The sequence below is a fragment of the Papio anubis genome, chromosome 12 (assembly GCF_008728515.1).
Source record: "Papio anubis isolate 15944 chromosome 12, Panubis1.0, whole genome shotgun sequence".
NCBI classification, from domain to species: domain Eukaryota; kingdom Metazoa; phylum Chordata; class Mammalia; order Primates; family Cercopithecidae; genus Papio; species Papio anubis.
This window is the reverse complement of record NC_044987.1, coordinates 10,267,704-10,284,206: the sequence shown is the minus strand read 5'-3', so window position 1 is coordinate 10,284,206 and position 16,503 is coordinate 10,267,704. Positions and strand designations below refer to the sequence as shown.

The 16,503-nt window shown below is 37.7% G+C and overlaps 1 protein-coding gene across 1 annotated transcript; it reads left to right on the top strand.

Annotated features, from left to right (window-relative positions):
- The first annotated feature begins 11,352 nt into the window (after positions 1 to 11,352).
- On the top strand, positions 11,353 to 15,502 carry LOC101004167 (olfactory receptor 8A1). Its single transcript, XM_021926689.2, has one exon. The coding sequence runs from the start codon at positions 14,286 to 14,288 to the stop codon at positions 15,246 to 15,248; it is 963 nt and encodes a 320-aa protein (XP_021782381.1). The 5' UTR covers positions 11,353 to 14,285; the 3' UTR covers positions 15,249 to 15,502.
- The last annotated feature ends 1,001 nt before the right edge of the window (positions 15,503 to 16,503 follow it).

The window sequence follows — 16,503 nt, the reverse complement described above, 5'->3', positions numbered from 1 at the left end:
TAAACAACCAGCACTAGCTGCTCTAAATTCCCTTAGTTTTCACATTCACTCTCAGGAAGGGATCTAATAAAGTCATTTCGACAGGGACAGAGTGAGCTGCTGAGTAGCCACCTACACTCCAAATCCGTTCACAGGGCCACTTACAATGCGTTTAGCCAAAGGAAAGAAACTTTATTTAGAGAAACTCAAACCTCACTGCGCAAGTAGGTAAGCTATGTTTTTGATCAGGGTTTCTTGTAAGAAGTTTATGAAATCATACCATAAAGGTATGACTCCTTGTCAAGTCCACCTTCAATAATGGCACTAATCACTTCACATTTATAGGTGGGCACACATCAGCATCTGTTTGCTTATCTACCTCTGGGAGACGTTTCCAACCTGTATTCCGCAATAATGGTGCCTCAGCTGTAGATTTACACTTACAATTTTGCTGTGTCCTACAGTGTCTCTAATGAGTCCCAATGCCTGATCTTAAACCTCACACATAAGTTACAAATGGAGAAAAATAATTAACTATCATAAACTCTCTTGGGGACCCATAGGCAGAGAAAACTTTAGGGGTTCATGAAAAGCTGGCTTTTCTCTAGGAGCCTTAGAAGTTTCTTGTCTGGATGATGCAACACCAGGAAAAGCTCTGTGGGTTGATGTCATTTCAGAGACCATTGCCATGAAAACTTTATTTCAAATGCATTTCAACCATGGCTTTTCCAAAGCCAGATTCACTGATGACTTGCTTCAGCACATGCAGGAAACAGTATAGAAAGAAATACTTTTGACTGTGTTCATTTTGGTACTGTTGGTTCTTCCTCTCTGCCTCTTCCCTCGTGTTTCACCTTTTTCAGGATTCTATGCACTTTCTTTTCTTCTTTAGGGTTTGGTGAGCTCATCTATTCAACGAGCTCCTCTATATAGAGGCTCCCAAATTTGTAACTTTAACTTTCATATTTCTTTTTGTTAATATACTTTAAGTTCTGGGATACGTGTGCAGAATGTGAAGGTTTGTTATGTAGGTATACACATGCCATGGTGGTTTGCTGCACCCATCAACCCGTCATCTAGGTTTTAAGTCCTGCATGCATTAGGTGTTTGTCCTAATGCTCTCCCTCACCTTGCCCCCCACCCCCTGACAGGCCCCAGTGTGTGATGTTCCCCTCCCTGTGTCCATGTGTTCTCATTGTTCAACTCTCACTTATGAAGGAGAACATGTGGTGTTTGGTTTTCTGTTCCTGTGCTAGTTTGCTGAGAATGATGGTTTCCATCTTCATCCATGTCCCCGCAAAGGACATGAACTCATTCTTCTTTATGGCTGCATAGTATTCCATGGTGTATATGTGCAACAGATATATAGACCAATGGAACAGAACAGAGGCCTCAAAAATAACACCACACATCTACAACCATCTGATCTTCGACAAACCTGACAAAAACAAGCAATGGGGAAAGGATTCCTTATTTAATAGCTTTCATATTTCTATTAAGCCCATAAACTGGTATCCTACTACTTAACTAGATATTTCCAATAGGCTGTCTAGTGGTCATTACAAACACTAACTTGAAAGCTGAGCTTGTGTTCTCTTCTGCAAAAGCGCTGTTTAAGTGGGTATAACCACTGGAAAGGAACTACAGTGTAGTATCGATAAGGTGACCACCTGTCAATTTGTCTAGAATACTCCCAGTTTTTGCCTGTCATTTCAGTAAAACTATTAATAGCACCTTCTTTCTGTCTCAGATATATTCTAATGAATGATAAATTATGGTCTCCCTAAGTATTCAGAACTGAACTTTGGAATTAGATGAACTTCAGCACAAATCCTGACTCTACCTCTTATTAGATGTGTGACCTTAGGAAGAGTTTAACCTCTCTCTGAACTGCAAGTCCCTAATCTTAAAATGAGTGTAATAACCAACCTGAAATGATTATTATAATGAATAAGTGGTGCTGATTACAGAAGACATAAAATGAAGTAGTTTAAGTAATATTAGTATTTGAAATTATTATCTTAGTAACAGTGATGTCTTATTTGTTAGTGGTGTAAGAATAGGCTGAAATGGAGAGAACAGCAGGCAGGGAGATCAGCTAGAAGACTTTCTACAAGCAGTAAATTCAGAGGGAGATGAACAGTATAGGAGACGTGGAAATTGAATAATTAACATGATTTGATGTCTCAATGGTACAGGAGAGAATGATGGAAAGACGCACAAATCAAATTTGACTAAGATTTTAAGCCCAGGGAGTCAGGAATAGGATGACATAAATGAAGAATCAAAGGGTGACGAGGGTAATGAACTCAGTTTTAGACAAGACCACAGAGTGCTGGCAGAACCTTTAAAAGGCAGAGATCAGAAAGAAGTCAGCAATGAAAGATCACAACTTGGGAGAAAAGAAGTAGAGATGAAAGCTGGAGAATTATAGGAACGGAGAGGAACACAAAAAGCAGAGGAATGGTGAATTGCTCCAAACAAGTGTGTTTAAAGAGAAAATAATTGCGGTCTAGGGACTGAAACTTTCCTCAACAACGCCCACAAATGGGAAAAGGAAGTTGACCGACAGAAGTGTTTAAAAGGCTTATGTAGCATCTAAGAACAGGTTTTGGAGTCAAACAGCCCTGAAATTAAATCCCTACTCTGTTACTCATTAACTGTGTGAGCTTGCAAAAGTTGCTTAACACTGTCTAAACTCGATGTTCCCATCTGAAAAACAGGAATCACAAGAAGAAACTTGAAGGTGTTTGTGAGAATATATGTGGCCCTAGTCGATATTCAACTTAGAAAATAATTGTGGGATAAATGAGAATTTCACAGATGCCAAAAGAGAAGCATATTTCAAGGGTGAGGAATAGTTATATTCCTGAGCAAGAGGAAGAACTGAAAATAACTTTGAATTCGATCATTCTCTTGCCCTCCTGTTCACTCATTCTTACATTAATCTGCATATGTGCTTAGTCTAAAAGAGCCTTCCATTATTAATTGATTATTTCAAGACTCTATTTTATTCTAGATAAAAATCTTCTTTCAGGAAAAATCTACATTCTATAACTTTTGTGTACACTAACACATTCAGTATCTGATACAGTGATGAACACATTATAGGTGCTCCTTTAAAATCTTATTGAATATAACAGACTTTCTTATGAATACACTTCAATAAAAATCCATACCACAAACCCATAAATTCAGGGATGATCTTTTATTTTCTGAAGTAATACATTAGGAGTTCCTGTAGTCATTTGGTGACCCTCCTTAGCTACCCTGCTCCATGCCAAAAAAAAAGAGAGAGAACTAGTTTTAAAAAATTAATTTGAGGCCTTTAATATGCTAGTATTGGTGTTTTATTGACAATTACGCCAGATAATGTATGCCTACCGAATGAGACTTCCAAAGTCAAGGAATTTGTAGAAGAAACTACACAGAAACTTACCCCAAAGGCAGTAGAAAGAATTTGGTTTACAGAGCTGTCCCAAGTAGGCACCATAAAGCTCTTCAAAATAAAATTCTTAAACATTACATTGCCGGGTGTGGTGGCTCATGCCTGTAATCCCAGTACTTTGGGAGGCCAAGGCGGGTGGATCACCTGAGGTCAGGAGTTGAGGACCAACCTGGCCAACATGGTGAAACCCCGTCTCTACTAAAAATGCAAAAATTACCCGGGTGTGATGGTGTGTGCCTATAATCACAGCTACTCGGGAGGCTGAGGCAGGAGAATCACTTGAATCCAGGAGATGGAGGCTGCAGTAAGCCTAAATCATGCCACTGCACTCCAGCCTGGGCAACAGAGTGAGACTCTGCCTCAAAAAAAAAAAGTACATTTCAGGAACATATGTATTATTTCATAAAGCAAAATCTGCCTGTACAATACTATAAAATCTAAAATTTCTCAAGGGTGAGAAACAAATCGAGATAGTGGTGGATTAAAATAAAGAAAGGATTAAGCAGGGATGATCTACAAATGCAAGGTATGTGGCTTAACAGGTAGAAGACGGGAGGTGATTCCAAGTGTAATGGAGACATCTCCATGGACAAGAAAATTTTTTTAAACAGTCTTAGATCAGCAGAAAACAAGGATTGAAAGGACTTTCCCGGTTTACAAAGACCTTTGCTGAGAAAGAAAGCCACACATTTTCTTGGTAAGGTGTTCCAGAATTTCACAAAGCCTGCTCTCAGGGACTTTACTCTGATCGCTAGCTTAAATCAAGAAGAAATACGGTATTGTGGAAGGAGCCGAGTCTAAAGATTTGGCTCTTATTGCATTGTCTTGAACAAGACATTGAGTTCTCTTTGCCTGGCATTTCCCCCTCTGTGGAACAGCAATAATTAAACCTGACTTATCTATTATCTATGTCATGATGTCATTGAATAAATCAAATAGGATGTCTTTAAACCCAGTGAAAACTTTTCAGTACTATTTTACTTGATGCTGTTGATAGCTAACTTCTTCGTGAATTATTCATAACCCTTCACTTTCAAGGCACATGAACTTTCTGATTATCCTCCAACTTCTGGCTACTTCCTTTCACTCTCCTACTCCTTCAAGTCTTCTTCTTCATCTGCCTGTAAGTGCTGATGACCCACAGATCCTCAGCCTTCTTCCTCTCATCCCAAATAACTTTCTCTGAAAGATCTTATCCACACCCACACCTTGAGCGCTTTGGTCTGTTGAAAATCAAATCTATATTTCTAGGCTAGATTTTTTTTTACCTGAAATACCAAAAACCTACTAGACATCTCCACTTGAATGTCCCGCAGACACTTAAAACTCAACACAAGGAAAACTTATTTTATTATCTTCTCTGTGTTAATCAGTTCTCACACTGCTATGAAGAAATACCTGAGATGAGGCAATTTATAAAGAAAAGAGGTTTAATTGTCTCACAGTTCTGCATGGCTGGGGAAGCCTCAGGAAACCTACAATCATGGCCAAAGGCACCTCTTCACAAGGCAGAAGGAGAGAGAATGAGTGCCAGCAGGGGAAATGCAACTCATTCACTATCATGAGAACAGAATGGGGGAAAACTGCCCCCATGATTGAATTACCTCCTACCGGGTCCCTCCTACAACATGTGGAGATTATGGGATTACAATTCAAGATTAGATTTGGGAGGGGACACAAAGCCAAACCATATCATTCCTTTTAAAATTTCTCTTTTCCCCATGATACCCTGTGTCAAAATATGGCACCATTTTCTTAGTTTGTCAATCCCCTTCATCAATACTCCAAATATGTTAATTTCATCTGTTTTAAATATTATTTAAATTTATTTAATTATTCTTAGAGAGAATAAATAAATAAGGCTTGAGTGCAATGGTGCAATCATAGTTCACTGCAGCCTCAAATTCTAGGGCTCAAATAAACCATCTACTTCAGCCTCCTGAGTACCTGGGACTACAGACATATACCACCATACTCAGCTAATTTTTAAAATTATTTGTAGAGATGGAGTCTCACTACATTGTCCAAGCTGGTCTCGAACTCCTGTATTCAAGTGATTCTACTACCTCGGCCTCTCAAAGCACTGGGGATTACAGGCATCAACCACCTGATTTTATCTTTTTTTGTTTTTTGGTAGAGACAGGGTCTTGCTATATTGCCCAGGCTGGTCTCAAACTCTTATGCTCAAGCAGTCCTCCTGCCTCACCCTTCCAAAGTTCTGGGATTGCAGGGATAAGCCATCACTCTCGGCCTGACTTTATCTTTTAATGATACATGCTGGTTGCCTGAAAATCAATTTGCTGAAAGATATTTAACCAAAAAGTCAATTTACTGAAAGCTTGTTCACCGAACACTCAATTTGTAAAATGACCAGTTAGATAAATTTAGTTTAACTTTCAAGTTTTTTTGTAAGTATGTGCTTATTTCATAAAACTACAAAACATAACTAAACATAAAGCAGAAAATTTAAATAACTCATATTTCCACAATGCATAATCAGCTAACATTTAAGTGTATATTTCTCCATATCTTTTATGCATTCATTTAATTTGCATAGTATTGTTTTTTAATAAAAGTAGATCATATTGTATATAATATTTTTAAGTTTTCTATTTTAAAAAATTTATTAACATTTTTATCTAAATAAATACAATTAAACATCATTCTTAATGGGCGTATGGTAGTCCTTTAACAGGAGACCCACAATTAAATCTGTCAATTCCTCCTGGACAATTTCTATGTCCAGTTTTTCACTATGATAAACAATGCTGAGAAGAATGTGCATTTTTTGCAAACATAACATTATTTTATTAGGATAAACTCCTAAAGTACAATTGTTGTATCTACAGACTTGCTCTTTATTAAATTCTTTTATATATGCTGCTGAACTATACATACATAATGGTTTGTGCAGTGTTCTCTAGTTCCCCCCATTTCCTTTCTGTGTCCTCACCAAAAATCAGAGTGCCCTGACGACTTTATGACCCAGTCAGCTGCAGGTTTTACCCAGCAGGCTCAAACCTAAGCCCTTGAACAGTCAGGCACTGATAAAGGTTATCTAGGTTGTTGCCTAAAACACTAAAAGAAACTAGCCCCAGCCCTGTGCGAAATTCCTTAAGCCCTCATAAAAACTCCATACCTTAGCCCCTCACTGTGGACATATGTACGTAGAACACCCCCTTTCTCTTGCTGTCTCTAGTGAGGGTGACCATAGCCCTCTGTATGTTTTTCCTGATAAATACTGATCACTCTAGCATTTACTATTTATTTCTTTTTTTTTTTTATTTTTTTATTATTATTATACTTTAAGTTGTAGGGTACATGTGCATAACGTGCAGGTTTGTTACATATGTATACTTGTGCCATGTTGGTGTGCTGCACCCATCAACTCGTCATTTACATCAGGTATAACTCCCAATGCAATCCCTCCCCCCTCCCCCCTCCCCATGATAGGCCCCAGTGTGTGATGTTCCCCTTCCTGAGTCCAAGTGATCTCATTGTTCAGTTTAGAATCTCAACCAGAGTCATCTTGGGAAGGTTTGGGGAACATCCTTATGGAAACTCCCCTGCCACTGTTTCGAGGTGACTCCAGCCACGGGTTCAGCTAGAGTAAACAGCTTACCCATACACACCCCATAGGTAATATATGAGAATACCTTTTCCCCACACCTTAACTTACAGTGGATATTATCATTCAAAAACTTCTCAACCCAATATGTTTCCGAAAATGGCATATTTTGATCATATTTCTTTGATTACTAGCGATGCTGACTATTGGACATGTTTTGTTGACCATATCTATTTTTTTCATTTTAAATTCTACTTTATTAACTACAGTAAATTACTAAATACAATGCAAAATGCACCCATTGTACATGAACATGTCCATTACCACAAAAAGCTCGCTAATGCACCTCTGCATTCAATCCCTCCACTGTCCCTGAGCCCAGGCAACCACTGACTTGCTATTTACCGTTATTGATTTATTTTGCCTGATGTAAAATTTTATACAGATGAAATTCTACAGTACGTACTCCTTTCTGTCTGGCATCTTTTGCCCAGTCTAATCCTTTTGAGATTCATCCATATTGTTGAGTATATCAGTAATACATTCCTTTGTATTGACAAGTAGTAATCTGATGTATGATTATTTTCACAAACTTATTTATTCATTTACATGTTGATAGACAGTTAAACTGTTTCTGGTTCAGGCTTTTATGAATAAAGCATATATAAACATTCATGTACAAAACTTTTTGTAAGTGTATATTTTCATTTCTCTTGGATAAATACCTAATGTTAGAATTGTTGGGTCATAGGCAAGTTTAACTTGATAAAAACTGCCAAACCACTTGTTTCAGTCTGTTTTGTGTTGCTGTAACAGAATACCTGAAGCTGGGTAATTTATAAAGAAAAGAGGTTTATTTGGCTCATGATTCCAGAGTCTGAAAGTCCAAGAGCATGGTGCTGGTGTCTGCTTGGTTTCTGGTGAGGGCTCATTCTTGTGAGCAAGAACTCACTACCGTAAGAACAGCACCAAGCTGCCCATAAAGGTGAGCCCTCGTGACCCAAATGCTTCCCAGTAAGCCCCACCTCTTAAGAGTTTCACTTCTCTACATTGCTGCACTGGGAATTAAGCTTCCATCATGAGTTTTGTCCGGGACACTCAAATCATAGCACCACTTTACAGAGAAGTTATTCAATTACACATTCCCAACAGCAATGTAGGAAAAGTCCAGTTGCTCTCCATCCTCAACGAAACTTGATATTGTCAGATTTTTAAATTTTTAACATTTCTAGTGGGTATGTAGTGTTATGTCAGTGTGTTTTTAATTTGCACTTACCTGATGTTTAATGATATTGAGAATCTTTTCATGTATTTCTTGACCATTTGTGTATCTTCTCTTATGGAGTAACTATCTAAATTTTGGAGTCAATTTTAATTGGGTTGTTTGTCTTTAGATGATTTGTAAGAGACTTGTTTTATCTTCTAAAAAAGTCTTTTAATATATGCATTGAATGTTTTTTCCCAATCTGTGTCTCACCTTTTCATTTCCTTAATAGTAAGATCTGAAGAGGTGCAGAAGTTTGGACACCATGAACTCTCAAAACAAACCAACCAAAACTCCCTACAAGAATAAACTGGAAGGAAGAAAACCTAAACTAAGCAGAATAGAAACATTAGAGACAAAAGAAAGTAACAATCCAGATAAAAGCAGAAAAGGGACAGAACCAAGAGATCTCAGGTGGTAAGGCATCATAGTTTCAGCACTTCACAGAAAAAAACAAAGAAGGGGCTCCACACGTGTGAAATTAGGAAAAAAACTAATTTGATCTAAAACTGAATAGAAAAGAATCAAGGCAAATCCCATATAAAGTTATTATTGTTATAAGAAAAAGAATGGTTTTCTACAGAAAATATACAGCAAGCCACAAAAACTTGCCAACAAATAATAAAACTCAGAATTAGTAAAAAATTATAAATTAAGCAATAGGACTCAGGAAATTGTTAGAAATAAAAAACAGTTTCAGAAATTGAGACTGAACTAAGAATAACCAAAATGAAATAAATACAACAGATATTGCCTTAGGAGAAATCAAAGGTGAAAAGAAAGGAGAAAAAATGAACTGAAGAGGATTTGGGGGAAAGTAACAAATGTAGACACTAGGTAAAGATCTAGCTGGCAACTGGCATAGAGTAGGAGCCTCAACAGAGAAATCTAAACCAATAGAACAAGTAATAAAAACTATAATTCAAGAAACTTTCTGGCATTAAAAAAAAAAGATTTAAAGTAACATGTTGAAAGAAACATCACGCTTAAGAAAATTGTCTCAGAATGAACATTAAAATATATCCTAGAAAGATTATTGGACTTCAAAAAAAAGACACTTTGATAACTATGTAGTCCTACATTTCCTAGTTCTGTTTGAAAAGACCTAGAAATACTGGCTAAGCCAAGAGCAATGAGCCTCTGTAGCACCTAATCTGTGTTCTTGAAATATCATTTCCCTGCTAAAAGAAATCAAGCTTCTTGGAGAAATGGTTGATTCCAGGTCTGAGGAATTAAATGTATGAAATGAGTTCATAACATCTTATCATATCAGAGAGCAAGGAAGGTATAATACTAGAAACTACTAACACTGTGTCAAAGACTCCAGAGAGAAACTGTAGAGAATTCTGCAGGCCAAAGATGGAAAAATGTGATCAACAAAAATAATTGCATTAAGTTACTTTTGTTATCCGTTACAGTTATTTTACACATAAAACATGTTTACAGTGGTGAGTTTATAATAAAGAAAAATAACTGGTCACCTTTGGAGTATAATAGGATATCAAGTTATTGTTTTGAAACTTAGAAAATGCAGGTGATGTGTTTTTAAGTTAACTGTGGTATTAGATACACAAGCCTATGTGTTTGATAAAATTTCATAGAACTAAATACATGCACAGATGAGTGTAAGTAAAACTGGGGAAGTCTGAATAAGATCCATGAATTGTATCAATGTCAGTAATCCTGGGTATGATATTGTACAATCATTTGGCAAGATGTTACCAATGGGTGAAATGGCATAAAGTATACAGCAAGGAATCTTTCTTCATTATTTCTTAAAATTATGTGTTTAACTACAATTATCTCAAAATAAAAAGTTTAATTTAAAAATCTTCATTAGCAATATATTCATGGATAACAAAATACTGAACGTGTTCTTGAATGGGAAATTTCCTTATGAACACACTTCTCTTATGAATGAGCCTATATGAATGAAGAGTTCTTTCAGTCTACCTTCATATGCTCCTAACCTCCTATGCTGTCAGTTTACTTGGTGCAGCAGCAGGGTGCCAAATTCAGCATTCCCTTATAAATGTAAGGAACATAACATTCCTTTTTTAAAAAATCAAATTTGTTCTTAAAACACTTTATAGTAAACTTTTTAAAGCTAGTCAGTTGTGCGTAATCATGAACATTAAGTAACAACCATAATGGTAGTAACTGATGATGGTGTTGATGGTAATGAGTGAGGTGGTTGTGGTGATGATGGGCATAATGATCATAATCATGTTGATTGTGATGACAATAGTAATGGGATTGTTGACGGTAAAATATTCCAAAGCTGGCATTAGACTCCGAGTTTCCCTAGCTGCAAGATCACCCTACCAATAAAAGGAAAATTAACACACCTGGGAGACAAACCATGCTTCTCAGAGCCAGTGTAAAGCAAGGCTCTAATTGTTCCATTAGTGAGGACCCCAGCCTCTCAAGTGATTACAGCCCAGGAGATACTGTGCCCATATATTCGTAAACACAATCCCAAGCCCCCAGTCTTAGTGACCCATTTTTTTATGACTTTGAGTAAATGTAGGACTCATTTAAATCAGTATGGTTCCTGCATTTTCTGATTGTTGAAACCAAGGCAGCCCTTAAAGTTTCCAGCAGACTGTGCTTTATTTTTCCTTATCACAGGTATTTAATTTCAAACTTAAAGCAATCGCATGAGAAAAATATTTCTTCCATGAACTCTTGTTTATGATGCAGAGTATTTATAACCATATGTTTATCTTCACCTCTATGTGCTTTTTAAATCTGTGTGCTGTGTTCTCATTGGCAGTAATCCTAAGGCTCTGATGGCTTAGTGAAACTAAAGGTAATAATTGTAGTAACTAATATAAAATATATGGTTTGGCCAGGCATGGTGGCTCATACCTGTAGTCTCAGAGCTTTAGGGGATGAAGAGAGGAGAATTGCTTGAGGCCAGGAGTTGGAGACCAGCATGGGCAACACAGAGAGAGCCCATCTGTACCCAAAATTGTAAAAAGTAGCCCAGCGTGGTAGCATGCACCTGTAGTCCCAGTTACTCAGGAGGTTGAGGTGAGAGGCTTGCTTGAGCTTGGGAGTTTAAGGTTACCGTGAGCCATGATCGCACCACTGCATTCAAACCTGAGCAACAGAATAAGACTCTGTCTTTAAAAAAGAGAAAAAACAGGAAAACAAAAGAAATGTGTGGTTTATATTTGCCTCTTTCATGTTATTAGAAGACTATGAGAGTGAAAAATTAAATCAGTGCTGTCTAGCATTCTCCTACACAATGGTGTTCCCACCTGCCGTGCACTCAGTGAATGGTGTTCATTCCACACTGCTTTGTAAAGCACATGATCCACATTTACAGTTATTCAAGTTGGGTGTTGCCTTTCATTTTAAGAGACAGAGATGGGGTAAAAAAGGATACGTAAAGTATTTTAAATCTACTGTTGTTATTTAGAAAAAAAATTCTTCTTTGTAATAAATGAAGATAATACATTTCTATTTCCATTGTCATAAATGGGAATAATTCCTTACACACAATGCCTAGGACTAGAAGTGTCTTGAACTCAGAATTTTTTTCAGGTTTTGGAATGTTTGTGTATATATAATGAGGTATCTTGAGGATGATATCCAAGTCTAAACATGAAATTTACATATGTTTCATATACATCTTATACACATAGGCTGAAGGTAATTTTATACAACATTTTTAATAATTTTATGCATGAAACAGTTTTGACTGTATTTTCACTGAGACCAGTCACATGAGAGGAAGTGTGGAATTTTCCACTTGTGGTTCATGTTGGCGCTCAACAAGTTTCAGATTTTGGACTTTGAATTTTCAGATTAGGAATGTTCAACTCGAATTTTAAAAATCTTAGCTACCTCTCATACTAGTTATTGTAAAGCTAAATGCCTCATTACCAATAATTTGACATAAAAGCTTACAACGCAATGCAGATTTTGCTTCACCACATCCTAATGATTTTAAAGACTCTTACTTCTAAGAAAAAGGAATACAGTTAGTGCCAGTTAGAATCAAATGAGACAATACATTTGTGAATCCTATGTTTAAAAAGCAGATTACAAATGTTTTTGTAAAAATACATATATATTTATATACATGTAAATATATATATGCATAGGAAAAGTCTAGAAGGATATTCACTATCACCATTCGGTTCCAACTGGTGGAAAATGGTTGTTTTAAATTTTTGTTTATTTGCATTTCTAATTAACTACAATGCATACATATTGCCTTTATAATTTTTAAATGCATCCAAAATTAGCAATAGATCTTTCCTCTATCTTCAAAAATTATAGAAATTAAATGTTATTAAATAATAAAAAAGTGCTACACAAAGATAAGCTAAAACAAAACAATTTAGTTTAGTGGAGACAAAACACACTGGTGGTCAGACGTCATGGGTTTTAGGTTCAGTTCTGCCTCTTACTGGCTTAGTTACCTTGGGTGATTTATTTAACTTTTAGAGCTTCAATTTCCTAGACAATGAAACAACTTACAGCATTCTTCTTTTTCCTATGCTATGCATATACCAAGATATCACTCATAAACCTGTTTCAATTACACATTGCTTAGAGCTGTAAGTGTACAGATTTGCAAGACTACACATGTGAGGCAAAAGAGGAAACTCATGGTCAGGACAGAGCAGAGGTAAGTGTGAGTTCCAAGTCACCAATAATTAGTAAACCTTGGGCAAATCACTTAGTGTCTGGCACCTCAGTTTTCTCAATACAAAAATGAAAATAAAAATCCTTCCCTAAACATTTTTCTCCCCATTTTCCAAAACTTTAGAAGTTAATGAGATTGACCTTTGAAAGAAATGTGTAAGCTGTAAAGCATTATGCCAAAGTTGGTAATTACATAAGGAAGCAATTAAAATAGGGGGAATTTAAGTTTTATAGCTTAAGAAATACATCCCACAGATGAGACTATCTATACATATTGTATCCAGCAATGATTATTCATGCTTCCTGGAGATATGTCTGTAATTTGAATACTTCGTCATCAGGGATGTAATGGGACAATGGTTTGATATTATGATCTGAAAATAATAATAATAATAATAATTAGCTATTTAGCACTTACTATGGAACATTCAATGGGCCAGCGCTCAGGGTGCACCACAGATCAATTAAATCAGAACATCTATGGGTAGAAGCCAGGCATCAATCCTTTGTAAATGCTCCATGTGATTACAATATATAGCCAATGCTGAGAACCACTGCCTTAGGATCTTAAGTCAAGTGAGAAATTAAGAACAAATTCCAGACTCTTAATGACAATTCACACTTTTTATAGGCACTGAGTATTTGAAAAAAGATTTCTAAATATGCATTATCCCATGTTACTTTTACAACCACCTTTCGAATCAATATTAATTTCTTCATCTTTCAGACATAGAAATTGATGTGTCAGTCAATGACACAGCTTGTAACTACCCTATCACCCTGACACTGCATAAATTTCAGATACGTATTTACATGTTCACACTCAGTGAATATTTAGGAATTATATACCTGACAAGGGAAGTTTATTTCTAAAGCAAAATCCATCTCCAAATACTAAATATGAAATATACTACTTATCTACAGTATAGAGATTCTCAAACTTTACTACACAACACCATCACCAGAAAGATTGTTAATACATAGATTGCTGGGCTCCGTATCCAGAGTTTCTGATTAAGTAGGTGTGAGGTGAGGCCTGAGAATTTGCATCTCTAAAAAACTCCAGGTAATATCAGTGCTGCTGGTCCAGGGACTACCCTTTAAGAAACACTGCCCCAGGATACTTAGAAAAATGTGCATGGTAAAAGATCCAGACCTTGGCCTGCTTTCCTCCCATCTTCATGATCTCTGAAACACTCAGGCTGGTCTTCCTGCAAAGAAGACCAGCAAATAGCAGGAGGAGGGGAGGAAGGCAGGGAGGAAGGATCAGCAGAGAGCCCAGGATGTTCCACTAGCACCAAAGGCTCAAGACTAGCTTCCCCAAGCCATCCAAGATTGGCCTTTTAATAGGGTTCTTGTCTCCCATGCATCCCTGCAGGCCTCCCGCCCAGAGGAGGATGGCTGCAGGAAATCACTCCATAGTGACAGAGTTCATTCTCAGGGGATTAACGAAGAGAGCAGACCTCCAGCTCCCCCTCTTTCTCCTCTTCCTCGGGATCTACTTGGTCACCATGGTGGGGAACCTGGGCATGATCACTCTGATTCGTCTGAACTCTCAGCTTCACACCCCCATGTACTACTTCCTCAGCAATCTGTCACTCGTGGATCTCTGCTACTCCTCCGTCATTACCCCCAAAATGCTGGTGAACTTTGTGTCAGAGAAAAACATCATCTCCTACGCAGGGTGCATGTCACAGCTCTACTTCTTCCTTGTTTTTGTCATTGCTGAGTGTTACATGCTGACAGTGATGGCCTACGACCGTTATGTTGCCATCTGCCACCCTTTGCTTTACAATATCATTATGTCTCATCACACCTGCTCCCTGCTGGTGGCTGTGGTCTACGCCATGGGACTCATTGGCTCCACAATAGAAACTGGCCTCATGTTAAAACTGCCCTATTGTGAGCCCCTCATCAGTCACTACTTCTGTGACATCCTCCCTCTCATGAAGCTGTCCTGCTCTAGCACCTATGATGTTGAGATGGCAGTCTTCTTTTTGGCTGGATTCGACATCATAGTCACGAGCTTAACAGTTCTTGTTTCTTACACCTTCATTCTCTCCAGCATCCTCGGCATCAGCACCACAGAGGGTAGATCCAAAGCCTTCAGCACCTGCAGCTCCCACCTTGCTGCTGTGGGAATGTTCTACGGATCAACTGCATTCATGTACTTAAAACCCTCCACAATCAGTTCCTTGGCCCAGGAGAATGTGGCGTCTGTGTTCTACACCACGGTAATCCCCATGCTGAATCCCCTAATCTACAGCCTGAGAAACAAGGAAGTAAAGGCTGCCATGCAGAAAACACTGAGGAGTAAACTGTTTTGATGCAAATGTTATTGTTCCTTTTCAGTTTAGTAGTAATTGTTATAAATACTAGAGGGACAGCTTCTGAATGCTGGCCAGCCGTGAATGGAAAATAATCACTTCTCCACATGGCTGGGTGGATGCCATTTTTCCTTCTCTCCCTCTTTTTCCACTACTGATTGAAACCAGCCAACTTCAAGTTCAGGTTTTCTTTCACTTGAGATCCATCCCTCTATCCCAAGCCCTTTAATAAATGTTTCCTACCTTAATTGTAATTTAACTTAAATGCTAAACTTTCAACATTGAGTTTTAGAGTCATTCATGGTCTTATTACCTTCTACACAGAAAATATTACTCAGCCTAATTTTTTTCTTTTTTCTTCTTTTCGGTGACAGAGTCTTACTCTGTAGCCCAGGCTAGAGTGCAGTAGCACAATCTTGGATCACTGCAACCTCCGCCTCCCGGGTTCAAGTGATTCTCCTGCCTTAGCCTCCCAAGCAACTGGAATTACAGGCATCTGCCACCATGCCCAACTAATTTTTGTATTTTTAGTAGAGACGGGGTTTCACCATGTTGGCCAGGCTGGCCTTGAACTCCTGACCTCAAGTGATCCACCTGCTTCAGCCTCCCAAAGTGCTGAGATTACAGGCGTGAGCCACCACGCCCGGCCAATTTTTTTCTTGGGAATAAATGCACTTGGGAATAAATGAGGCAAGGAGAGGCAAAGTATCTCTGCTTACTCCTGCCCAAGAATTTCCTGATCTCTTTATGCAATTTTCTTAGTAACACTAATAATAATGATAATAGCAGCTAACATGTTTTTGGATGCTGACTCTGATCCATGCAACTCTTCTACATGCTTTCTATTCTATTTCAATTATACTGCACAACAAATAGGTACTATTCTATCCTCATTTTACAGATATGGAAACTTGGAGCAGGAGTAACACTGGGATTCAAACCCTAGTCCCAGTGACTCCAGAGCCCAGACTCTGGGCACTTACACATTACTTCTTCACTTTAGTCTAACAGTCCCTTTGAACAGCCTATTAAACCTCCCATAATTATGCTCATCCAATTTCAAATGCCTTCTGAAAATAATTTCTCAAATCCCTTCCTTTTATCATCTGCCCAAACCTCTTTCTCTTTATGGGCAACAACTATAATAGAATGGGAAAAGATGCCTAAGTAGCATATATAGTAATAAACCCTAGCAAACCAGCAAGAAAAAGACATCAACATTAGCAAGAAAAAAAAAAATGAGCAAGGTATACAG